Raw genomic sequence first — 23,212 nt, 5'->3', positions numbered from 1 at the left:
AGGAGTGCACGGCATCAGAATTGAGGGGTGACCTTTACGAAACACGGGGGAGTTAGGGGTGAACCTGTGGGGCTTATGGGTTCAGGGATGGGAGGTAGGGTTATCTCGGGGTGGCATTAGGCTTAGAGTAGCATTTGCACTATCTGAGAATTCTGGGGGTTTTGTGAAGATTAGGGTACAGGATGATGGACCAGCAGTTGCCTCTTCTCTCTGCAGTTGACTGTGCAGCAGAAGGTGTTCCACATTGCCAATGAGCTCCTGCAAACCGAGAAAGCCTATGTTTCCAGGCTCCACCTCCTGGATCAGGTGAATGGTCCCTCAGGGGTGCCGGGGCACCAGGACCTGGTAGGCGGGTGCCAAGGAGGAAGTAATAGGACCTGAGCCCAACCCTACCATTGGGGCCAGAATCTAGAGTTTGGTAAGGCTCCCCTCTGACCTTGACCCCCATCCTATCCCTGAAGCCAACTCTGATTCATGACCCCAAGCTTGATCTTTGTATCAACCCTCATTCCTAAACCTGGGTAGGTATACCAGCCCTGACTGCAACTCTGACCCAGATCCTGAATTAACCCCTGGCCGTGAACCACACTCTGAACCTCATTCTAACCCTGGACCTATTCCTGACCCCCAAACCCACTAGAATCCCTAAGGGTAGGAATTTTTGTCTGCTTTGTTCACTGCCTGGCACACAGTAGACACTCAAAAATATTTGTTAAATGAATGGATCTAATTCCAAACTTCTCTCTGATCCTGACCCTGATCCTGACTTCTCATTATTCCAGTGCCTACCTTCAGATCCTAACCTTGACAACCTGAAATCCAACCCCACATTATAAGCCAAACTCCATTCCCTCACTCCTCAGTCTCAAGATCAGTGCTGATCCCAAAACTCCACAGAGCTGCCCAAAGACACTGCCCTCACCTGCCAGTTGCCCCTTGCCCAGCTAAGCCCCAGGCCCCACTGGGCTGATCTCTCCTGCCCTGCCCCATAGGTGTTCTGCGCCCGGCTGCTGGAAGAAGCTCGGAACCGCAGTTCCTTCCCGGCTGACGTCGTCCATGGCATCTTCTCTAACATCTGCTCCATCTATTGCTTCCACCAGCAGTTCCTGCTGCCTGAGCTAGAGAAGCGCATGGAGGAATGGTGAGGGGCCCCAGACCTAGGCTGCCCGCCTTCCTGTCCACTTGCCTGCAGAGCCCAGGCCAGATGTGTGCACGAGAGTTCATTCCTGCCTGCCCTCTCCCCTCACCACCTTTCACAGAAAGAATCAGGCCTAAGCTCTGCTTTCTAGGCCCTCCCAATCTATAATGAAAGACAGATCAGGACTCAGAAAATTACAACAGAATAATAGCAAAGCTCTAAAGAGTATGAGGTTAGGAGCCAAACTCGCTGGGGTCAAATTCCAGTTCTGCTTCTTGCTAGCTTTATGATGTTAAGCAAGTTTCTTAAATTACTCTGCTTCAGTTTCCTCAGCTGTGAAATGAGGGTAATAGTAATAGCCTACCTTGTAGGGTTATTTTAAGGATTAAATGAGTTGATACATGTAGAGAGCTTAAAACAGTACTTGGTATGTAATAAGTGCTAAATGAATGTGAGCTATTGTTTTTTTTGTTGTTTTGTTTGTTTTTGTTTGTTTTTATCAGTGCTATGATAGAGCTGAGAATGGGAGGCTGTGGGAATCCAGATAAAGGGACCAAAACTAGCCTGGGGGTTAAAGAAGGATTCAGGGAGGAGGTGAGATCTGAGCTGAGTCCTGAGGTAGAAGGGCAAGGTTCATAGGCAGTCTCCTGGCTTCCAAGCTCTCCTCTTCCAATTCATCCTTTAGCATCTATACCACCTGCCATAATGGTCTTTCTGAACAACAATCAGACCATGTCACTTCCTGATTAAATCATCTCCATGCTCCCCACACCCACAGGATAAAGCGTGTCTGTGTGACCACAGACGGCTGGCATGAAGTCACTTCCTACATCTCCCCAACTACTATGACCCCTGAGGGCTGAACCAGGGCTGGTTCTCATGTCTCCCCCAGCAGACTGTGACCAATGAAGGCTGGGACCAGGTTTGGTCCTCTGTGTCCTCCAGTAGACTGTGACTCCTGAGGAGTGCAACCAGACCTGGTTACTTTGCCCTCCCCTACCTGACAGTGACCCTCTCAGGGCTCAGCTAAGTGTGACTCATTTGTGTCCCCAGAATCACCCAGCACAAGGCTGGGCACAGAATCAAAAAGCAGTGTATGAAGTGGCCCTTGCAGTAAGGTCAGAGCGGGTATTCCAGGATGTGTCATCCCTTGTGCTCAAGGCAGGGCAGAGTTGGGGTGGGTGGCAGCCCAGGCTGTGGTCTCAGGTCAAACTGAGCCTTTTGGCCTACTTTGTGTATAATATAAGCAGCATTTCCAAAGGAGCAGACTGGCTGAGAGGTAGATTTCCAGGACTGAGATAAGACCGGCCTACAGGGTGGGGGCATTGTGGGGGACAAGAATCAGCAGGACCACATCAGCCCCTGTTTCCCCCTAGGGACCGCTACCCACGCATTGGAGACATCCTGCAGAAGCTGGCACCCTTCCTCAAGATGTACGGCGAGTATGTGAAGAACTTTGACCGGGCCGTGGAACTGGTCAACACCTGGACAGAGCGCTCTACCCAGTTTAAAGTGATCATCCATGAGGTGCAGGTAAGCAGTGAAGCTGGTTGGGGCCGACTGGGGTGGACAGGTCTGCAGGGACCCAGTCAAGGGTCTTTGGCCAGACCTGAACCCTCCTGCTTCTGCCTGTCACAGAAGGAGGAAGCCTGTGGCAACCTGACCTTGCAGCACCACATGCTGGAGCCTGTGCAGCGCATCCCCCGTTATGAGCTGCTTCTCAAGGACTATCTGTTAAAGCTGCCCCATGGCTCCCCGGACAGCAAGGATGCCCAAAGTGAGTGCACACAACGGGCCCTGCCCCCCCCACCCCAAGACTTAACTCACAGGGTCAGCCTTCCATTGCCACGTAATTGAGATCTCAGAATAGGACCTCCAAACTGAAAGGCCCACCTTGAGGGTCCAGAATGAGACCCCAGGATGAACCTCCAGGTTGAGATCTCTACCTGAGTACCCAGACAGAACATTCAGGAGTCCCCCCTCAGTCTGAAGTTCCCAACTGGAACTCCAGAGTTTGAGGGGCATACCCAGAAAGATCCCCTAAAGGGAGCCATCTGTTTCCTAGGTTGAGACCCCAAGGCTGATCCCTTGACTTGTCCTCAAACGAAGTTGTCCCAAGTGCAAAATGAAACTGAGTCTAAACACCCAGGGACTGAGCCACCAGGCTAAGAGCCCAGACTGACCCTCTCAGGCCAAGTCCTCTTTACTGAATCTCCACAGCTGAGCTCCCCAGAAAGAGGCTTGTCTCATCAAACCCCTGACTTTCCATCCTCCACATTAGAGCTTCACTCCGTATCCACCAGCCACTACCCAGAATGACCCTCCCAAAAGAACCCCCATGTCTGATCAGAACCCCACAGAATCACCTCTCCAGAACTGAGCACCTCAGACTGGACTCCATATTTTCTGCCTCCCAGATTTGGATCTCTAGGCTGAGATACCACCTCCTTAGACAAGTACTCACACACTGAACCACTAGAAAAGTGTTTCATTCTGATTTCTTCAGTATGAGACCCACTCCTCAGGGTCACACCCCAAAGAGTGCTGCCCAGAGTCTCCCCAACTTTCTCTCCCCAGACTGTTACTTCCATTCATTCCTTCATTAATATAACAGCTATTTACTGAGCACCTCGGTGTTCTGTGCATTGTCCTAGGCACATGGGACATGGAGGTGAACAAGACAGACGAGGTCCTTGATCTCAGGGAGTGTGTATTATACTCGGGGAGATAGTAGACAAAAGTCATAAATACACTGGAGAACATTAGATAGGTGCTATGTGTGATTCAGAGAATAAGAGGGTAATGTGACAGTGACTGGGGGGTCAACTTTAGATTGGGTGGCCTCTCAGAATAGAGGATATTTGAGTCAACTCTGAATAAGAAGAAGGGAGCCACGTGCTGAGTAGGGAGGAGTATGTTCCAGGCAGAGGCAACAGCAGGTGCAGAGTTCCTAAGGGGGGGTGGGGGTGGGGCAGGGGGCGGCAGCTTGCATATCTCTGGACCAACAAGAGGACCAGTGTGACATGAGCATGACCAGTGAAGGTAGAATGGTGGAAGAAATAGGGCTGGAGACAGGAGCAAGACTTTGAAGGCCAAGATGAGGAGATGGATTTTATTCTGAGTGCAGTGGGTAGCCATGGCAAGGTTTTGATTAGGATCACTTGAGGAGCCAGAAAGGGAGCCGAGAGACCAGTTAGAAGCCTTTTGCAATAATCTGAGTGGGAAAGGTTGGCTTGATGAGAATGGTAGCAGTGGAAGTAGTGAGAAATGGTTGGATTCAGAATATATTATATTTGAAAGTAGCACTGAAAGAACTAGGGTGAATGGGTGTGGGGCTTGGGAGAAAGAGTCTCAAGAATGACTTGCATGCATATTTGTGGCTGGTGGTGATGGTTCCTGAGATGAGTTTAGGACTTTGATTTGGAGTTAGATGAGCCTAGAATCCCAGGGAGAGAGATTTGGATGTCACTAGCACAGGGATAGTGTGCAAAGCCATGAGGCTGGCCATAGTCACCAAGGGATTGAGTGTAAATGGAGAAGAAAAGGGGGCCAAGGACAAAGCTGAGGGAGGTGGAATCAGCAAAGGAGACTTAGAAGGAATAGCCCTAAAGGTAGGAGGAAAACCAAGAAAATGTGGGGTCCTGGAAGCCACAAGGGTCGGGAGCAGACAGTTGTGTCCACTGCTGTGTCCACTTCCTAAACTGAGCCCCTTCCACCCCACCAGATGGGGCACTTTGCTACCAAGCCTGGACTTCTAGAAAGAGCTAGAACACTAGAAAATTTGATAGCTGAACTCTACAAACAGACCTCTGCAGACTAAGTGCCTTAGTCCTTTCCCCGAAATGAGAATCCCCACTGAGGTATCAGGATGAACTATAAAACCTAAACCTCTAGAAAAAGCCTTCCAGACTGACTACCTGGGTTGAGCCCCATAGACTGACATCTCCAACCTGAGCCCTCAGGCTGAACCCAGTTTGAGGTCCCAGTTATAGATCCCCCACACTGGTTTCCCCAAACTAACATCCCCAGACTGAGTTTCCAAAATGCCCTCCCCACCCGGGGTGCTGAGAGTGGGTTCCCAGTCACAGCCCTCAGCCTGAGGTCCCAGAGGGAGATTCCCCCAAAAGAGCTTCCCAGTCTCATCTCCTTAGCCACCATTTTATAGACAGGTATTGCCAAACTGAGCACCCTAGATTACCCCCCGCCATTTACTGTCGCTCAGACTGAGACTTCTAGCTTGACCCCAAAAGAATGACTCTCCAGATGATGATGATACCTACCTCATAGAATTGTTTTGAGGATAAATGAGATGATCCAGGTGACGCTATTAGCACAGTACCTGGCACATGGTAAAGACTCAATAAATGTTAGTTGTTTTTATTACTGAATGCTCTGACTGATGCCCTCCATACTGAATGCCCCTAAAATCAGCCCCCAGATTGAGTTCACCTAACTTAGGTTCCTGTTTTATACCAATCTCAGCCCTATCTGAGTCCCTAGAATGAACTTCAGAGCTTGAGCTTGGCCAGCTGAGCTCCCCACATTGAGCCCAAAGATGAACCCCCCAGAAAGAACTTCCCAATCCAGTTTTCTGAGCTGCTCAGTATGAAAATCTCTGAATGAGAGCCAGCCTGAGATGTGCTCACTAAGCTCCCCAGCCCAAGATCTTAAGCTGACCTCTCTATTTTTTTTTACCCCTCAAGACTCAAATCCCCAGGTAGAGCCCCAGAAAGTACCTCCAGGTCTGAGCCCCCACTGAATCCTGGTTCCCCAGACTGACTCCCCCACTTTCTACTTCCCAGACTGAACTCTGGAGCCTGGACCCTAGACTCCCCAAACCAGGCCAGCTGGAACTCCTGGCCTGAGCAGCCTACCCTGAGCCCAAGACTGAACTCAAACCAAGATCCCAGACTGCCAAGCCCAGACCAGGCCCACCAGAGCTTCCAGACCAAGCTCCTACACAAAGCTCCCCAAAGCGCACTCCCTAGCCTGAACCCCCAAGTGAAATCCTGGACTGAAATCCCCACACTGAATCCCCAGACAGAGCCTACACACACTGGATCCCTGTAAATGCCAGTCTGTACCTCACACAATACACTTTGATAGCAAAGCGGTCTGAGCCCAGCGGCCTCCACAGGCCTGAACTTATATGCCCACAGCTTGCCAGAGTCTTCTTCCTGTCCCCTTCCCGGGGCACTGCCTACCTCCACAACCCAGCATGCCCGTTGCCCTGGGGTAGGGGAGATGCAGAATGTGTGGGAGAAAGGGCAGCTCTGATGTCAGCTCTGCTGCCTCCCAGGCAGATAGCCTAGGGCCGGCACCTCTTCTCTCTGAGTCTCAATTTCCTCATTGGACAAACAGGGCACATAGGGTTGTTGTGACAATTGAATGATGGCATGCAAAGCATCTGTTCAGGAGCCCAGGAGAGGATGGTGAGACCTTGGCCCCATCCTAGGGAGCTCCTAGTCTGCTGAGGGATGCAGATATATAAATACACAATGGATACGTAGTGTGACTGGTGGGACAGAGGGGAGCAAAGGGGAAGGTGGAAATCCAGACAGTATCCTAATCCAGCCTGGGAACTCAGGGCAGGCTTATAGGAGGAGGTGAGCTGAATTCAGAAGACTGAGTTGGCCAGGTGAAGCAAGACAGGACATGTTTAGAGAGGTGCAAGTGGAGAAAGCTGGAGAGGTCAACAGAAGCCAGATCACCAAGGGCCTTGAATGCCAGGCTAAAGGACTGGGTCTTTACCCTGAAGGCAAAGGGAAACCACTGACAGATTTGAACAGAGGAGTGACAGCAAGCTGTATGTGAGAATGCTCCCTCTGGCAGCTAGGATGGAAAAGGGCTGGGAGGTTGGAGATGCACCTGAAAGGCCTGAACTGGGTTAGGGGCCACAGATCTTGAGCACCAAGACTTGGTCATGGAGGTCATTTTCCATGGTCATTTTCCTTGGTCATTTTCCCCTAGGAAAATAACACTTGGTTTGCCAACCATGTGGACCCTCTTCAGAAGCACCTGTGCTCCTCCATTACAGGCATATTTTCTGAGTGGGAAAATACAGCACCGTGCAGACAAGAGAGGGGTGCAGTGCAGCTGGGCCTCAAGCATGGGCAAGATTTGTTAGTGTGTGGAGATGCATAGGGACTTATTTCGTTTTTTTTCTGATACCTGGTCACAATAGGAAATATGGAAATACAGGAAAGCTGAAAGAGGCAGGGAAGAAAATCACCTATGATACGAGACTCCAGAGAATAAGCGTGAGGAACATTTTGACATATTTTCTTCCTGGTGTTTTTTATACACGTATATTTGTGAAATTGAGATCATTTGGTATATACAAGTTTGTATCCTTTCCTTTTCTTAAAATGTCCTGAGCATTTCACAGATTATGAAAAACCCTACCAAAGCATCATTTGCAAAGGTTGTTTAGTATTGCATTATATGAATGCACATTTATTTAACTGGGTTGTTTCTGGTTTGACACTGTTGTAAACACCACGGCAATGAAAGTGTATTTGTACATAAAACGTGTATTTTCTTAGTATAGATTCCTATAATCAGAATTATTGAGACAAAGAATAGGATCATCTCTTTGCTTCATCTGACTTTTTTGTGATTATAAAAGTAATATGTGTTCTCTGTCAAAAATATGGAAAAAGAAGACAATAAAAATCACCCATAGTCCCATCATCCAGAGACAACTTGTTAAACATGGGTATATTTCCTTCCAGTTACATGTGTAACTATTATTGTTGTTTTTTTAATGGTAATAATAATCTTAAGCTTGCGTTTTATTGGCTGCCAGCTATTTCATGTCCTGTGATTCTGCTATTGTGGCATTAATTGAGTCAGTTTCTGATTTTAAGTGATGTTGCTATGGACATCTTTGAGGCTGGCACTTTCTGGAATGGGAAGGGTGTGGTCAGGCCAGGAGGAGGTATTCAGGGAGCAGAGAAGCTCCCAAGAGCCTTTTCTCTGCTAGCCCCCCCATCTGACCTCCCACTCTGCCCGCAGAGTCTCTGGAGCTGATAGCCACAGCAGCAGAGCACTCTAATGCTGCCATCCGCAAAATGGTGAGTGGTCCTTCTAACCCCTGCCCTTCCTTGGCCAAGCCACCTATCTCGATCTCCGTTCTGGGGTGGGGGGCTTGCGACTTGTGGACATCTGAGGGGAGGCCAGCACCCCAAACCCTGCCTTTTATTCACTGTCTCCTGCCAGGAACGAATGCACAAGCTGCTGAAGGTATATGAGCTGCTAGGGGGTGAGGAAGACATTGTCAGCCCCACTAAAGAGCTCATAAAAGAAGGCCACATCCTTAAGCTGTCAGCAAAGAATGGGACCACTCAAGACCGATACCTCATACTAGTAAGTGCCACGGGTAGGGGTGCATGCCCCCCACCCCTGCCCGCCACATTGACCTGGTACTCACTCAAGGCTATACTTCCTGCTCTCCATTCTTTCCTCTACTAACTCATTGTATTTTCACTACCTTTACTGGGAATTTTTTTTCTCTCTACTTTACAGATAATGTAACTAAGACTTAGAGAGAAGTGACTTGCCCAAGGCCACCCAACTAGGAAGGGACTCCCATGCCTAGGCTCTTTCCTTGCAACCTTTGTGCCCAGTCTGGACTGTGTTTTCTCCACCTATTGCCTTGAGTCCCTAGCAGTAAAGCTTCGGGAGTAATAACGGAAGGGAGCTGGGCCACACCCCTTGTGGGTCCTCCACACATACATCTGAAACCTTTTCCTTCCTAGTTCAACGACCGCCTCCTTTACTGTGTGCCCAGGCTGCGGCTCCTTGGCCAGAAGTTTAGCGTGCGGGCACGCATCGATGTAGATGGCATGGAGGTGAGCACCAGGAGGTGGGAAATGGGGACCTGGAGTGGGGCCTTGGTGCTGGGAGGAACAAAGACATTCTGACTTTGACCCCAAGTGTGTGCATATGTGCAGGGGGCGAGGGCCCTGTAGAGCTCAGTAGGCCTCACCAAGCCCCTTTCTCTCTCCATTCAGCTAAAGGAAAGCTCCAACCTCAATCTGCCTCGGACCTTCCTGGTGTCAGGAAAGCAGCGCTCCCTGGAGCTCCAGGCTAGGTACTTGCCCTTGCCTATATCTTCCCTCCAGCCCCCTCTTCCCTTCAGATATGCTGAGGCATTCTAGGCCTAGTGCCACGGCAGAGGCTACCTCCCTAGAGGAGAGATTGTTCCAGAGAAAGGGTGGGTACCTTTCCCCAAAGATGCTTGCTCTTCTGATGGGTTTTGTTAGAGGAGAGGGAAGAATGAGATAGTAAACCAAACATAAATAACAACAGCACAAATAGTTTATTGCAGATTCAGAGATTTAAGAGAAATAACAACCAAATGCAATGCTTGGTCCATGATAGGAGTCTGGTTTGAGAAAAACAGCCCTAAAAGACATTTGCAAGACAATAGGGAAAATCCTAACTGTGAACTGGGCATCAGCTATCAGGGAATTATTGCTAACTTTCTCAGGTGTGATAATGGTATAGGAGGATATAGGAGAATGGCCTTGTTTTTTGTTTTTGTTTTTTCTTGCGGTACGTGGGCCTCTCACTGCTGTGGCCTCTCCCGTTGCGGAGCACAGGCTCCGGATGCGCAGGCTCAGCGGCCATGGCTTACGGGCCTAGCCGCTCTGCGGCATGTGGGATCTTCCCGGACCGGGGCACGAACCCATGTCCCCTGCATCGGCAGGCGGACTCACAACCACCGCACCACCAGGGAAGCCCCAGGGCCTTGTTTTTTGGTGATGCATGCTGATGATTTAGTATCGTGATATCTGTAACTTATTTTTAAATGATTTATCAACCAAAAAATATATACATATACACACATATCTACATATATAAATATATATTAATATATACATATATATGAAATAAATATAGCAAAATATTTTTAAAATTTGCATCTATATAGTGGGTATATATTTAATGTACTTGTGTTATCCTATCTACTCTCCTGTATGCTTGAAACTTTTCATAATAAGAAAATTTTAAATAATAACAAATTTTAAAATAATGCCTAGCTATTTAACAAAGGGGCCTTCATATCCATTCTCTACTTGAATGATTATAATAATAGTTCACATTTAATGAAGACTTGCTCTTATGCCAGGCACAGTTTTTGTTTTGTTTTGTTTTAATTTTTATTTATTTATTTATTTATGTCTGTGTTGGGTCTTCGTTGCAGTGCACGGGCTTCTCATTGCTGTGGCTTCTCTTGTTGCAGAGCACGGGCTCTAGGTGTATGGGCTCCAGTAGTTGTGGCACACGGGCTCAGTAGTTGTGGCTCACAGGCTCTAGAGAGCAGGCTCAGTAGTTGTGGCGCACGGGCTTAGTTGCTCCGCGGCATGTGGGATCTTCCCGGACCAGGGCTCGAACCTGTGTCCTCTGCATTGGCAGGCGGATTCTTAACCACTGTGCCACCAGGGAAGTCCCTGCCAGGCACAGTTTTAAGTTGATTTTAACTTAAACAATTTAAGTTTAAATTCACTAGTCAGATTCTTAAAACAATCCTTGAAGTAGCCACTGTTACCATCAACCTCACTTTACAGATGAGGAAACTGAGGCACAGAAGAGTTATGCACCTTGCCCAAGATCCCACAGCTAAAAAGAAGCAGAGCAGGAATTGGAGCTCATGCTGCCTTCTGAGGGCCCAGGTGATAGGGTATCGAGGCCATGGTCAGGGCCAGCGAGTGGATGCACATGGGTAGATTATCTGCTTCTGACAGGCTGCAAGGAATTAAGAAATGAGAGTCAGAACCCTCATTGCTGGAACTGTGTGGAGGCAGGAGAGTGAGATGAATGTGGGCTAGAGGGTGTCGTCCTGGAAGATGAGAGAAGGGAGTTAGGTTTGATGCTCTGAGAGACTGAGAGAGCATCTCAGAGGCCTGTGGCCAGGAAAGTGAGAACAAAGGCAACAACGGGCACTTCCAGGGGAGGGCAGGTGTGGGGCCCAGTCAGGCCTCAGCAGAGCCTAAGTGATAAGCCACGTGACTGGGATGAGTCTTCTGCTGGGAGGCTGGGAAGGAGGGGGCTGCAGAGGGATTCTGGGCCCAGAAGGGTGCACCGAGCAGTGTAGGGTTTCCTCCTAGTGGCAGAGGGAAGGCATGGAGCATTTGCTTTGCAGTTGCTTTTACTGCCCTTTAAAAAGTTGTTTTTAATGAAAATTTTCAAATATCCAGAGAAGTAGAAATACAACAAATACCCATATGCCCACCATTTAGACAACTGATTCTCAACTTTAGTGACACAGGAATCAGCTGAGGAGCTTTTAAAAAATACTGATGTCTGGGACCCACCCCTGGAGACTTTGGTTTAATATGTCTGGGGTATAGCCTGAACATGGGGAGTTTTAAAAGCTCCCCAGATGATTTTAACGTGTGCACCAGGGTTTAGAACCACTGACTTAGGAATCAGTATATATTTTTGCCTTCCTTCCCCAACTCTCTGGTCTGCCCTGCAGTCTCCAAGGCCTCCACCCTGGTGCAGGCCCATCAACTGCTCACTAGGAGTAGGACCAGCTTCATGGCTGACTCCTGCCTGGCCTCTTCTAATTTTTAGTTGCTCCGTGGCATGTGGGAGCCTGCCTTCTTTTTTTTTTAAATCCAAACAAATTTAATAAGTACCATATCTAATGACTTTATCAAGATCACCAGATATATGGTTGATATAAAAATTAATTATATTTCTACATACTAGCAACAATTAGAAAATAAAATTAGAAAAATAATGTTCTTTACAATCATATCAAAAGTATCAAATACCCAGAAACAAATTTAATGAAATAGTTTCAAGACCTCTACCCTGAAAGCCATAAAATTTTGCTGAGAGACATTTAAAAGGAACTAAATAACTGAGAGATTTATCATTTCATGTACTGAAATATTCAATATTGCTAGGACTATGATGATCTCAAATTGATCTACAGCTTCAGTTCCAATCAAAATCTCAGTAGATTTTTTTGTGTGTAAAAGTTGACATACTGATTCTAAATATATATGGAAATGCAATGAACCTAGCATAGCCGGACCAATCTTGATGACAAAGTTTGAAGATTTACATTACCAGATTTCAAGACTTAGCAAAAAACTACTAAAAAGTGTTTTATGGCAGAAGGATATAAATTAGACAGACTGAACAGTCCAAAAATAGATGCATACATATATGGACACTTAAAGACAAAAGCAGTAAATACAGTTCATGAGGGAAATTATGTAGAGAAATTAGATATCTCTATGGAACAATATGAAGCAGCCATATAAACTTTGATGGATAATAACATACTATTTAAAGCTTAAACAAAAAGCAACTCACACTGATTGAGCACCTAGTGTATCAAGGATTGTGCTGGGAACTTTACAGATCACCTCAGCCCCATTTTCCTTCTGTCACAGCACTGATCCCCCTGTATTGTCCCTGTCTCCCCCTCTAGACCGTGAGCTCCTTCCTTGATGGTAGGGTCCTCTCTGAGGCCCAAGTTCCTAGCACAGGGTCTGGAGAGTATTAATAACTGTTGAATAAATAAACTCAGATAGGTTATATGACTTGCCTAAGGTCACAAGTGATAAGTGAAGGAGAAAAGGGTCAAACTCACATCTTTCCAACTCCAAAACACCTGCTCTTTACCACTACAATTGCTTTTGGTTGGCCTGCCTAACCCAACATCTTTCTTTCCCCCTGCCCCCACCACCTTCCCTACCCAAGGACTGAGGAGGAGAAGAAAGACTGGGTCCAGGTAACATCCAAGAAGGCTTTGTGGTAGGGGGCTGGAAGAGTATTAACAGGTCTTCAAGGGGGTGGTGGGCTCTCCCCTAAAATTCACATCTCACCAGAATGGGCCTGGACACCTGCCTTCCAATAAACTTTACCATCCCCTTTTCACAGATAAGCAAACTGAGGTCCAGAGGTTAAGCAGAAACTAACCAATTCTTCCTTTAGAAAGCTGGCTCCTCTGAGGGTGTAACCCCAGTGAGTTAAGCCCTGTAAAACCTTAATCCCAGATAGTAATAGCCAGGAAGGCCTTTTGTGGTTTTTCAGCCCCTGATCCCCCTCCCCCACTTCACAAATATAAGAACTGAGACCTGGATTTGGGAAGGGACTTGCCCGAGGTCATACACCTAGCAAGGGGTAGAGCTGGGCCTAGAACCCAACTTTTCTGACTCCAAGCTAGGTTATAGGAAGGTTGAAGTAAGGGTGGAAATGGGTGAGTTTTGAGGTGTTCTGATCTCTTCTTACACCTCCTCCCAGGCCATCAACTCTACCCTCCTGAAGCATGAACAGACGCTGGAGACCTTCAAACTGTTGAACTCCACAAACAGGGAAGATGAAGACACACCCCCCAACTCTCCGGTAAGAGTCCCCACCCCCTCCTCCTGCACCGGGACCCCCTCCGGGCCTCCAGGTGCCCACCTTACCTTGTGATGCTCCTCTCCCCTTCCCAGAGGGTAAAGACCAGAGAGGCAGTACATGACCTCAGAAGCACAGTCTTCTTTTGGTAGGGCCACAGAGAAATCATTGGGCAAACAATGCTCAGAAAGTAGACGTGACTGGTCGTCAGTCGCACAGTGAGGTAGAGCAGAGCCAGGACTCAAAGGCAGGTCTTCTGAATGTATCTGCTGCCTCCCAGTGATGATCCAAGCCTTGGGGCAGGGGCAGGGGCAAGGGCTGGATGGACTGGACTGGGGAGTAGCTGTCTCTGACCTGAGCCCTGGCCCTCTCTCCAGAATGTGGATCTTGGGAAGCGGGCACCTACGCCCATCCGGGAAAAGGAAGTCACCATGTGCATGCGCTGCCAGGAGCCCTTCAATTCCATCACCAAACGCAGGCACCACTGCAAGGCCTGCGGGCATGTGAGTGCTGGGAGGCAGGGGCAGAGCTAGGGAGGGGACAGGCTGGCAGCCCAAAGGCCCACTTCTAAATGGGCACTCTCTAAGTGGGGGGAGGCTGTGAGTCTGCTGTGGGAGTTGGTACACTGAAGGGGAAGGCCCGCTGGAATCAGGCTGTTCTTACCCACTTGCCACCCCAGGTGGTTTGTGGGAAGTGCTCTGAGTTCCGGGCCCGCCTTGTCTATGACAACAACCGCTCCAACCGTGTGTGCACTGACTGCTACGTGGCCTTGCATGGGGTGCCCGGGAGCAGCCCAGCCTGCAGCCAGCATACACCCCAGCGCCGGAGGTCCATCCTGGAGGTAAGAGCCAAGCCCCCCAACTAACCCACCCACACTGACCACATGGGCCCCAGCCACCCACCCACGCAGTGGTGGCTGAGGCCTGGGCATCTCTGAAATCGTAGTACCGTGTGTATCCACTGAACAAGTGACCCAGGCTTGGAGTGAGTAAAATGAGTATGAGTGAATGAAAGAGTAATTTTTATTTAAGTGCTTTATTCTTCACAGTAACTTACCTATCAATGCTATTCCTATTCCTGTTTTACAAATGAGGAAACTGAGGCCCTGGGAGGTTATTTGCCCATGTTACACAGTGAGTGGCAGCTTTCTTATTACAAAGTAGGATATATGCACTGAAGAAAGTTAGACAATATAAACAAAAATACCGTATTCCTTTGACCCAGAGATTACCACCATTAATGCTTATGCTTCCTATCTTTCTAGATGCACGCACATACACACACTTTTGCTTTTTAAATTGAGGTATTTATTTTATTTAACACTTAAAGAAAGCTAACTCTGTGCCAGGCACTCTTCTAAGCGCTTTGTATGTATTAATTCATCTAATCCTTACAACAGCCCTATATGCTCTCCTTCCAAGTCAATATATTTCCATCTAGGGCTGGGATTCTGGGACTGACTGCCTTACCCACCCACCCAACCCCTTAACCACAACGCTAGGTTGCTTCTCGCTGAGTGCAGGGAATGCATGTGATGAAAGATGAAAAAAAAGATGAAGTGTAAATGCATAAATGACTTGAGGAATAAATGGACTGATGGAAGAATGCCTGACTGGCATTTAGGTGCCCCCACTGAGAGCTACACACCCCTCCCAGCAACTCTTAGAGGCAGCAGCCATGGCCCAAATCTGGCAGACAAGCCTGGCTTTGAATCTCGACTCTGACTGAGTGACAACAGGCAAATCACTCCTGCCACCTGAGCTTCAGCATCCTCCTGAGACATGGAAATAGCAATGCCTATGCTGAGGGGGTGTTGAAGCCAAGAGGAGCCAGGCTAGGCCTCCTATCAACATTGATGCCCCCCATGTCTCTGGCCACAGAAACAGGCCTCAGTGGCTGCGGAGAACAGCGTCATCTGCAGCTTCCTGCACTACATGGAGAAGGGCGGGAAAGGCTGGCACAAGGCCTGGTTTGTGGTCCCTGAGAACGAACCCTTGGTGCTGTACATCTACGGAGCCCCTCAGGTGTGCATCCTACTCCTTTGGGTCCTTTCAGCCACCTGGCAAAACCAGGCTGCCCTCCTTTCACATGAGTCCTTCACCTCTCCTTGACCTTGGAGGATAGGGTGAACCTAAGGAGAAATCAGAAGCCCCCACCCTTGTGAGACAAAGACTGGCTAGAGACAAGGAGTGACTGTGGGTCAACTTATGTAGAGAAAAGTCGGTGACTTGTGGGAGGGCTAGCTTCTTGGAGGAAGCTGTAGTGGAGACAAGGCACTGCTTAATCCAATTTGGAATGGGGAAGATGCAGATGGGGGGCAACAGCCCAAAGGCTGGAAAACATTATATGCTAAAGAGACTAGCCCACCTGGTTTGGGGTGTGGAAGGAAAGAGGTATTTGAACCAGCCTGCGTTCTAGCCCCAGTTCAGACATTTTCCTGTTGCTCAGTGAAGCCACATAAGGTTCTTGAGCAAGGGAAGAAAAAGAGGGGTTTAGCAGATACAAAACCAGTGAGAAGCCCAACCCCTAGGTGACCCCTGGCTTTGTCCCTGTCCCCCAGGATGTGAAAGCCCAGCGCAGCCTGCCCCTCATTGGCTTTGAGGTGGGGCCTCCTGAGGCTGGGGAACGGCCCGACAGACGGCATGTCTTCAAGATCACCCAGAGCCACCTGAGCTGGTACTTCAGTCCTGAGACAGAGGAGCTGCAGCGGCGCTGGATGGCTGTGCTTGGCCGGGCAGGCCGTGGGGACACGTTCTGCCCAGGGCCCACACTGTCTGAGGACAGAGAGATGGAGGAGGCACCAGTGGCAGCTTCAGGAGCCACGGCAGAACCCTCTGAAGCCCCCCAGACCCGAGACAAGACCTAGAGGATTTGTGGGTAACTGGGGCCCCCTGCCCCACACTCTAGCTGCCCATGTCCAATTGAGGGCCCCAGCCCGCTCTCTCCCAGCTCAGTCAATACTTGAACTCCCATCATGGGCACTTTCAATCCTGAATGCTGGGTCTTGGGTTTTTTAATTCATCTTTTCACAAAACCTGGGCTTTTAAAACAAATATTCCTACAGTGATGTTAAATTTTTTAAACCCTGTCCTCCAGGGAGGGTGGGAGCTGTTGCTAGACCTGCCTGAATTAGGCCATTTCCCCCTAACCCCTCAATACCCTACAGATCCTGCCTCCACCCAATTCCCCCCAAAGCACCAGAGGCAGGAGATCTGGATTCAAGTGCCAGCTCTGCCACTGACCCCATGGTCCTGGCCCACCCCTGCCCCCTCAACCAGTGTCTTCACATGTATGATGCTACATGGGGTGGTGACCTCCTGCCTCTCCCACGGCTTACAGCTTCTACCTGGCCCCAGGCTATCCAGTATTTTATCGTCCAGACCCATGGCAGGGCCACCGGGCAGGACAGGGGAACGTGGGGGGGGGGGGGCGGGGAGGACAATGAATACTCTTTGTTTTGTTTTTTAAAGAAAAATACAGTTTATTTCAGGCTTACGGAAACGTTCAGAGCGCTGCTGTGCTCCATTCGTCCGTTTGTTTGTCCAAAGTACCAGGCTGCTGGGGTGGGCCCAGAAACTGCTCCCTTGCTGAGCTCTGAAGCTCAGCTCCCAGAAGGCTGATTCCAAGACTACTCACAGGTCAAGCCACAAATTAAACAATAAGGTATTATTTATTGAGGTCTTAAGCCTCATCCCTGGACTTCAATGGGATGAGGAGTTTGAAAAGAGGTTGAAGGAGACAGAAAACAAAGCCCCAGGTCCCCCAAGCTCACTGCCTAGACAAGGTCTTAGACATCCTGAAGGAGCCCAGGGCTGGACACTGGGCTGCAGGAAGGAAGCATTCCTGGGAGGTTCCAATTTCTGGGCAGGGGCATACAGCTGCTCTGTGTGGGGGCAGGGGGAAGCGAGGGAGAGGTACCACAGCTACTTCCGTTCACATCATCAACTAACCATGAGCAAGCTCATCTTAACATTCCTTACCCAGTGGGAATACTGGTTCTCCTGTTGGTCCTCTCCCTTCACACATCCACCTGTCTACTACCAGCCAGCGTTTAGCTTTTCCTCTAGTCACGCCCATACCCACTCATCCCTCCCTCTTCACACTGACTGCACCCAAGTGGCACTTTGCTGGGAAACCAGGCCTCATCACTCAGACCACCCCAAGACCAAAGACCCTTGGGCTCTTCTTCCCTGGAAGGAGCTGGACAGGGGAATGGGAGAGGGTGGAGATGGGGTAACCAGTCCAGAGGTCCATGACCCTCCAAAAAACCCCTACAAACAAGCCCCAAACAACTAGCAAACAAGGACCCAGACTATTTCCAGCCCCACTCATTTCTTTCTCCGGACAATGGTCCAGCCATCCTCCACTATCTCCTCTTCCTTAATAGTCTGGGAGTCTGGACCAGGCTGGGGGCAGACCCCATCTGTAGCTGCCCCATCATTCGTAGCTGCGACCTGGAGGAGAAATACAAGAGAGAGCTAAATACAACACCTCCCAACTGTGGCCAATGGAAACCCAGGCTCTCCCAGCTTTGCCAGGACTGGCTGTGTGACCTTAGGAAAGTTTCCTGCCCTCTCTGGATAATACAACCACCACCACCATCACCACCACCCCCATCACTTCCCTGTGAAACTAGCTGATCTTCCAGAAGACTGAAAATATCTGCATCTCCACACCCAAGAGGCACCCCCTTCACCTCCATCTCCTCCACGCTGTTTGCATCATCATCCTCATCAGTCTCTCTGGCTGTCGTCAGTGCGGTGGCTCTGACCTTGCACTTTCTTTGGGTGATGAGAGAGGCCATCTCCTTCAGAGCAGCCCTATCACCCCTCTGGAAGTGGTGGAACATGGTCTGTAGCTGCTGGCTCACCTACCAAGAAAACATTCAACCAGCTTGGATTTTCTAGAGAACCTACAATATAACCAGCCCGTGTTTGCAGCAAGAGTGGGGAGGGGTCTGGAACTTTCCAGAAGAGAATGGGTCTCTTTCCTCTCCAAGGAGTTCACTAATGAAGCAACCACATATGAAGGGCTCAGTAAGGGTCTGAAGCATTGAAGGAGGGCCTCCTAGCAGGGAAGGCACTAGAACTGGGTTTGAAAGGTGGAAGATGTAAAAAGGGAAGGCAATCCCAGCGGGGGCAGTTATGTTAACCAGAGCAGGGGTGGAAATGTACCTGGCCTGATGTGTCCTTGAGATGGGGGTGACGAACAGACCTAGCTGAGAATGATGTATAGAGAGAAATAGAAGAGGCAAGATTTGAAAAGCCTGGGAAGACTAGACTCAGGCAATAGGGAGTCATAGAACGTTCTTGCACAGTACTCAAGAAAAGAATGGTTACAGCCAAGAGCATTGGTCTAAAACAGACAGCTAGGGAGAAGAAAGGCTGCAGGCAGGGAGACAGCAGTTGTATCCACGATATGCTCACCTGGGGCAGACTCCCATCCTCCACAACCGTATCAAACTCGTTTGTCATTAGCTCCCCGAGGAAGTCCTCCACCTCATCTAGCTCCAAGTCAGCTGAGTAGGAAAGGATAGGGTCCTCTGATCAAAGACCAGCCAACTTCATCACCCCTGCCCACTACCCTTCAATACCTACTTAGTGGATCCACATCTGGTTGGTGGGTAAAGGTTCAGTGAGCCTTTTATTTGCTAAAGTGCTCTACTTTCCAGGTTTTAACATGATTTTTAAAAAGAAAAAACCAAACACTAAATAAAATACCTAATTTCGAATCTCCTGCATTCTACTAAGCCCTCTATTCTTGCAGCATTCCATCCACACTCGCCATCTTTCATCTGGCCTATTTTAACCGGCCTCCTCTCTATGTGACCTTGAGCATGTGACTCATCTCCAAGCCTCAGTTTTCTCATCTGCAAAGTGATGTTAATAGTAACCTCCTTGAAGGTCTGTTATGAGAAGTCACCCAAACAATGCCTAGCACAGGGGAGACCCATAATCCATGTTCACTTCCATCACTCAAGGGCTGAAGTTTTTGAAATGTAGAGACTCTTCCCAGCTGTTGTTCCACCGACACAGGAGGCCATAGACCAATGGCATAGGTAAGAAGAAATGGATGTAAGTACTTGCCACAATGAAATCATCACAGCCTTGACCTAACATCCTATCGTGTTACTTTGGCTAAGACTCTTGGCTTCAGTTACCTTATAGGCCCATGCTCTACTTTTTCTGAATTAGAGAATAACTCAAGAAAGTCTTCCACAAAGCTCCTTGCTCTCTCTTCCCTCTGGGAGAGCTCATTCACCCCCTTGGCTTTCCCTAACACTCTAATATCCCCCAAATCTGTCTCCAACCCAGACTACTCTCCACCTGTTTCACAGGTGCCTCAGACCCTCCATATCCAAAGCCAGATTCATCATCTTACCCTGTAAACCTACTTCTCATTCCCCAGCGTTCTTCTATACCATGAAAGGCACCTAAGCCACCCAGCGACTCAAACCTGAAACCTGCCCCCCTTCCCCTCCCCCTCTACAGCCAAACAATTTCCTTAGGGCCACGCCTTCTTGTCCATGACTATTGCCAGTGCCCTAGTTCAGGCCTCATCATTTTCTAGACAGAAACAGCTTCCTCATCAGTCTTTCCCTCTCCAGTCCATGCTCCACACTGACTACTTTCTAGCCAGAAAACCCCATCGTTTTAGATCCCGCTCATGAATTTTTAATCACCTACTGCAGTGTTTCATGTTCTGCTTCTGAGAAATAACTGTCCTGCTGGGTTTTAAGGGAAGCTATTCACAGAAAACTAATGGGAACCAAAGGTAAACAGCTTTCTTTTTGGTGATTCTTAACCTTATCCAAGCCTTTAATATGTTAATGATTACTGTGACTCTTAAGTAAGAAACTGAAGAAAAGAGCTTTTCTTATATAATTTGACTGGAGAAGGTTTTTCTTCGCTGAACATCTAACAGAACTAGTCTTCCAACGCATGCATTTTGGCAAACACTAGCTTAAAGGACAAAAATCAAAGGCCCATAAGACCTTCCGTGTCTCACCCCTTTCCAGGGTCCTCTCCAACCCCCATTCTCCACCACTCCTCCCTTCCACACACCCACAAGCACACACACACCGTTACTCTAACACTGAGCTCCCCGCCACTTTCCAAATATAACACATAATCTCCTCATACCACAGGACTTATTTTTGAGTGCTACTCTCTCTGCCTCCCCCACCTAGTTAACTCCTTCTCATCCCTTAAGATTCAGCCCAATCACCACCACCCCCTAACGATCTCCAAAAGACGCCTCCTTCCCAGTCTCACATTACCCAAGCACCGAGCTCCTCTTTACTAGAACACCTATCACCCTATGTGTAAACGCCTATTTACTTATCTGGATCCCTCACTAGATGGTAAACTTGAGAGAAAGGACACTGCCTAATGTCATCTTCAAGACTAAAAAACTGTATGAAAAATTCTGTAAAAATCATACTTTGCAAAAGACTCCCTGCAGGGCCCCTTATTCTTAACGACCCTCAAGACACACCAAAGATGTAGATCTCTGCTGTCCACAAAAGTCAAATGTGGTTACTGAGCACTTAAAGTGTGGCTAGACCAAAAACATGAGATGTGCTAAAACTGAAAAATACCCACCAGATTTTGAAAATGTAATGCTAAAAAAAAATGTAAAACATCTCATTAATAATGTTTTATACTGACTACATGTCGAAGTATTTTGGATATGTTGAGTTAAATAATATTAATTTCATCTGCTTCTTTTTACTTTATTCAAGTGGCTGCTGAAAAATTTTAAATTACGTGATGCGACTAGCATTGTATTTCTATTGGACTGCGCTGGTGGATACTTTTATATCCATTTTACAAATTATGAAACTGAGTCTCAGGGGAGTAAACCGACTTGTCCAGCCTGATACCCTGAGTCAATGGCACGGCCCGTAAGGCATTCGAACTCAGGATTCTGACTCCAAAGCCTGCATTCATTCCACCTCGCCCTCAGGTACCAACCGACAATTGCTCAAGAGGAAGTGCCGACTCACTAGGATCGGCCTCCTCCTTCCCACGCCCCACAGAGACACGTCCTAGCGCCTCACATTCACTCACCATTGCGGAAGAAGTACTCCTCCACTGCACCCCCCAGCCACTCAGCCTTCTCCTGGCTGTGCACACCCCCGAAGCCGTTCTCCACAGCGATCTGCGAACACAGGCCCAAGCCCACCACGTCAGCCCGGGAGCCGGACTACGGGGGCGCAGGAGGCCGCTGCTTACACCGCCCAACCAAGCCTCCGGCGGCTCGCCGGACCAACTCCTGTTGTGCCCCGGTCTTTAACCTTTGTCCCAGCCTTGGCCCCGCTCACCTGCAAGGCGGGCCAGGCCTCCAGCGCCGCGCGGACAGCAACCCCGAAGAGCGCTCGCAAATCTTCAGCAGCGCCCGCCATCATCCGGCCGCGGAGCATGTGACGTCCAGGCGGGCCAATACCAGCGCAGCACCGCCCAGGCAGAAGGAGTCGGAAGCCGAGCCTGAGAACGCAGATTCGCCTTTCCGCAGACCTGGCAGCAAGACTAGAGCAATAGAAAAGTCTGTCGAGCAATCGATGACACCACCGCGTCACTCACATGTAATAAATCTAAGGAAGCCAGGAGGGGAGGGCGGCTGAGGCCATGAGTTCCGGACCCATGGGTACTACGCAGAAAAGATGTGGGGAACTTATTAAAGATGCACGTTTCAGGCCCTAGGACAGAAGCAACCTCACGTAGCATTGCCTAAAAATCTGCATTTAATAATGCATCCTAACATCTTATAGAACACTCCACCCAATAACAGCAGAATACACATTTTTCTGAAGTGCACGTGGAGCATTTTCCAGGACAGACTATATGTTAAGTCTAAAGCAGGCCTCAATAGATTTAAAAGGATTGAAATCATACAAAGTACATTCTCTGACCACAATGGAGTGAAATTAGAAGTCAATAACGGAAAGACATTTGTGAAATTCACAAATATGTGGATATTAACACACTTCTAAATAACAAATGGGTCAAAGAAAAAAATCACAAGAGAAATAAGACATCTTGAAATGACTTGAAAGCTAAAGCACAGCACACCAAACTTTATGAGGTGCAGCCAAAGCAATGCTTAAATGGAATTTTATAGCTGTAAACGTCCCTATTAAAAAAGAAGAAAGATCTTAAATGAATAACCTGAACTTCCCCCTTAGGAAACTAGAAAAAGAAGAACAGAGTAATCCCAAAGCAAGCAGAAGGAAGGAAATAATAAAAATTGGAGAGGAAATAAATGTAACAGAAAATAGAAAAACAACAGAGAAAATCAGTAAAACCAAAACTCAGTCTTTTTAAGAAAGATCAACAAAATTGACAAACTTTTTGCTACATTAACTAAGTAAAAAATAGAGAAGATTCAAATTACTGAAATGAGGAATGAAAGAGGTGACATCACTACCAACTAGTCAAAAAAGCCCATATATTGCATGGTATCATTTATATGAAATGTACAGAACAAGCAAATCTATGGAGACAGAAAATAGATTAATGGTTGCCTAAGGATAAAGGAAGGGGGAAAATGTGGCCTGACTCCTAATGAGTATAGGGTTTCTTTTAGGGGCAATGAAAATGTTCTAAAATTAGATGTGGTGATATCTGCTGTTAGGGCCTGAGTTGTGTCCCGCCCCCAACCCCATTCATACGTTGAAGCCCTAAGCCCCAGAATGTGGTTGTA

The 23,212-nt window shown here is 48.3% G+C and overlaps 2 protein-coding genes across 4 annotated transcripts in view; one reads left to right on the top strand and one right to left on the bottom strand.

Annotated features, from left to right (window-relative positions):
- FGD1 (FYVE, RhoGEF and PH domain containing 1) overlaps positions 1–17,003 on the top strand; it is a 35,606-nt gene extending 18,603 nt beyond the window's left edge. The window contains exons 5-18 of the mRNA XM_004284760.3: positions 217–306; positions 993–1,141; positions 2,515–2,671; positions 2,777–2,915; positions 8,156–8,214; positions 8,360–8,506; positions 8,899–8,991; positions 9,154–9,233; positions 12,866–12,896; positions 13,409–13,510; positions 13,885–14,010; positions 14,187–14,348; positions 15,388–15,531; positions 16,068–17,003. Of these exons, the coding sequence (XP_004284808.1) occupies positions 217–306; positions 993–1,141; positions 2,515–2,671; positions 2,777–2,915; positions 8,156–8,214; positions 8,360–8,506; positions 8,899–8,991; positions 9,154–9,233; positions 12,866–12,896; positions 13,409–13,510; positions 13,885–14,010; positions 14,187–14,348; positions 15,388–15,531; positions 16,068–16,373 (1,785 nt within the window). The 3' untranslated portion in view covers positions 16,374–17,003. The remainder of the gene's footprint in view (positions 1–216; positions 307–992; positions 1,142–2,514; positions 2,672–2,776; positions 2,916–8,155; positions 8,215–8,359; positions 8,507–8,898; positions 8,992–9,153; positions 9,234–12,865; positions 12,897–13,408; positions 13,511–13,884; positions 14,011–14,186; positions 14,349–15,387; positions 15,532–16,067) is intronic.
- TSR2 (TSR2 ribosome maturation factor) lies at positions 16,959–21,972 on the bottom strand. Of its 3 annotated transcripts, XM_004284761.3 has the most exons (5): positions 21,834–21,971; positions 21,580–21,670; positions 18,934–19,025; positions 18,204–18,377; positions 16,959–17,961 (listed from the first exon to the last, which is right to left on the bottom strand). In XM_004284761.3, exons 1-5 carry the CDS (start codon positions 21,930–21,932, stop codon positions 17,836–17,838), a joined length of 582 nt encoding a protein of 193 aa, XP_004284809.2. In that variant the 5' UTR covers positions 21,933–21,971; the 3' UTR covers positions 16,959–17,835. The 3 variants fall into 3 exon arrangements, with proteins under 3 accessions (XP_004284809.2, XP_033270716.1, XP_049560600.1); XM_033414825.2 differs by having other exon boundaries at positions 16,959–18,377; positions 21,834–21,972; XM_049704643.1 differs by lacking the exon at positions 18,204–18,377 and having other exon boundaries at positions 21,834–21,972.
- Between the last annotated feature and the right edge of the window lie 1,240 nt (positions 21,973–23,212).

Source organism: Orcinus orca, chromosome X, assembly GCF_937001465.1.
Source record: "Orcinus orca chromosome X, mOrcOrc1.1, whole genome shotgun sequence".
Classification (NCBI taxonomy): Eukaryota; Metazoa; Chordata; class Mammalia; order Artiodactyla; family Delphinidae; genus Orcinus; species Orcinus orca.
This window is presented reverse-complemented; position numbering and strand designations above follow the sequence as displayed.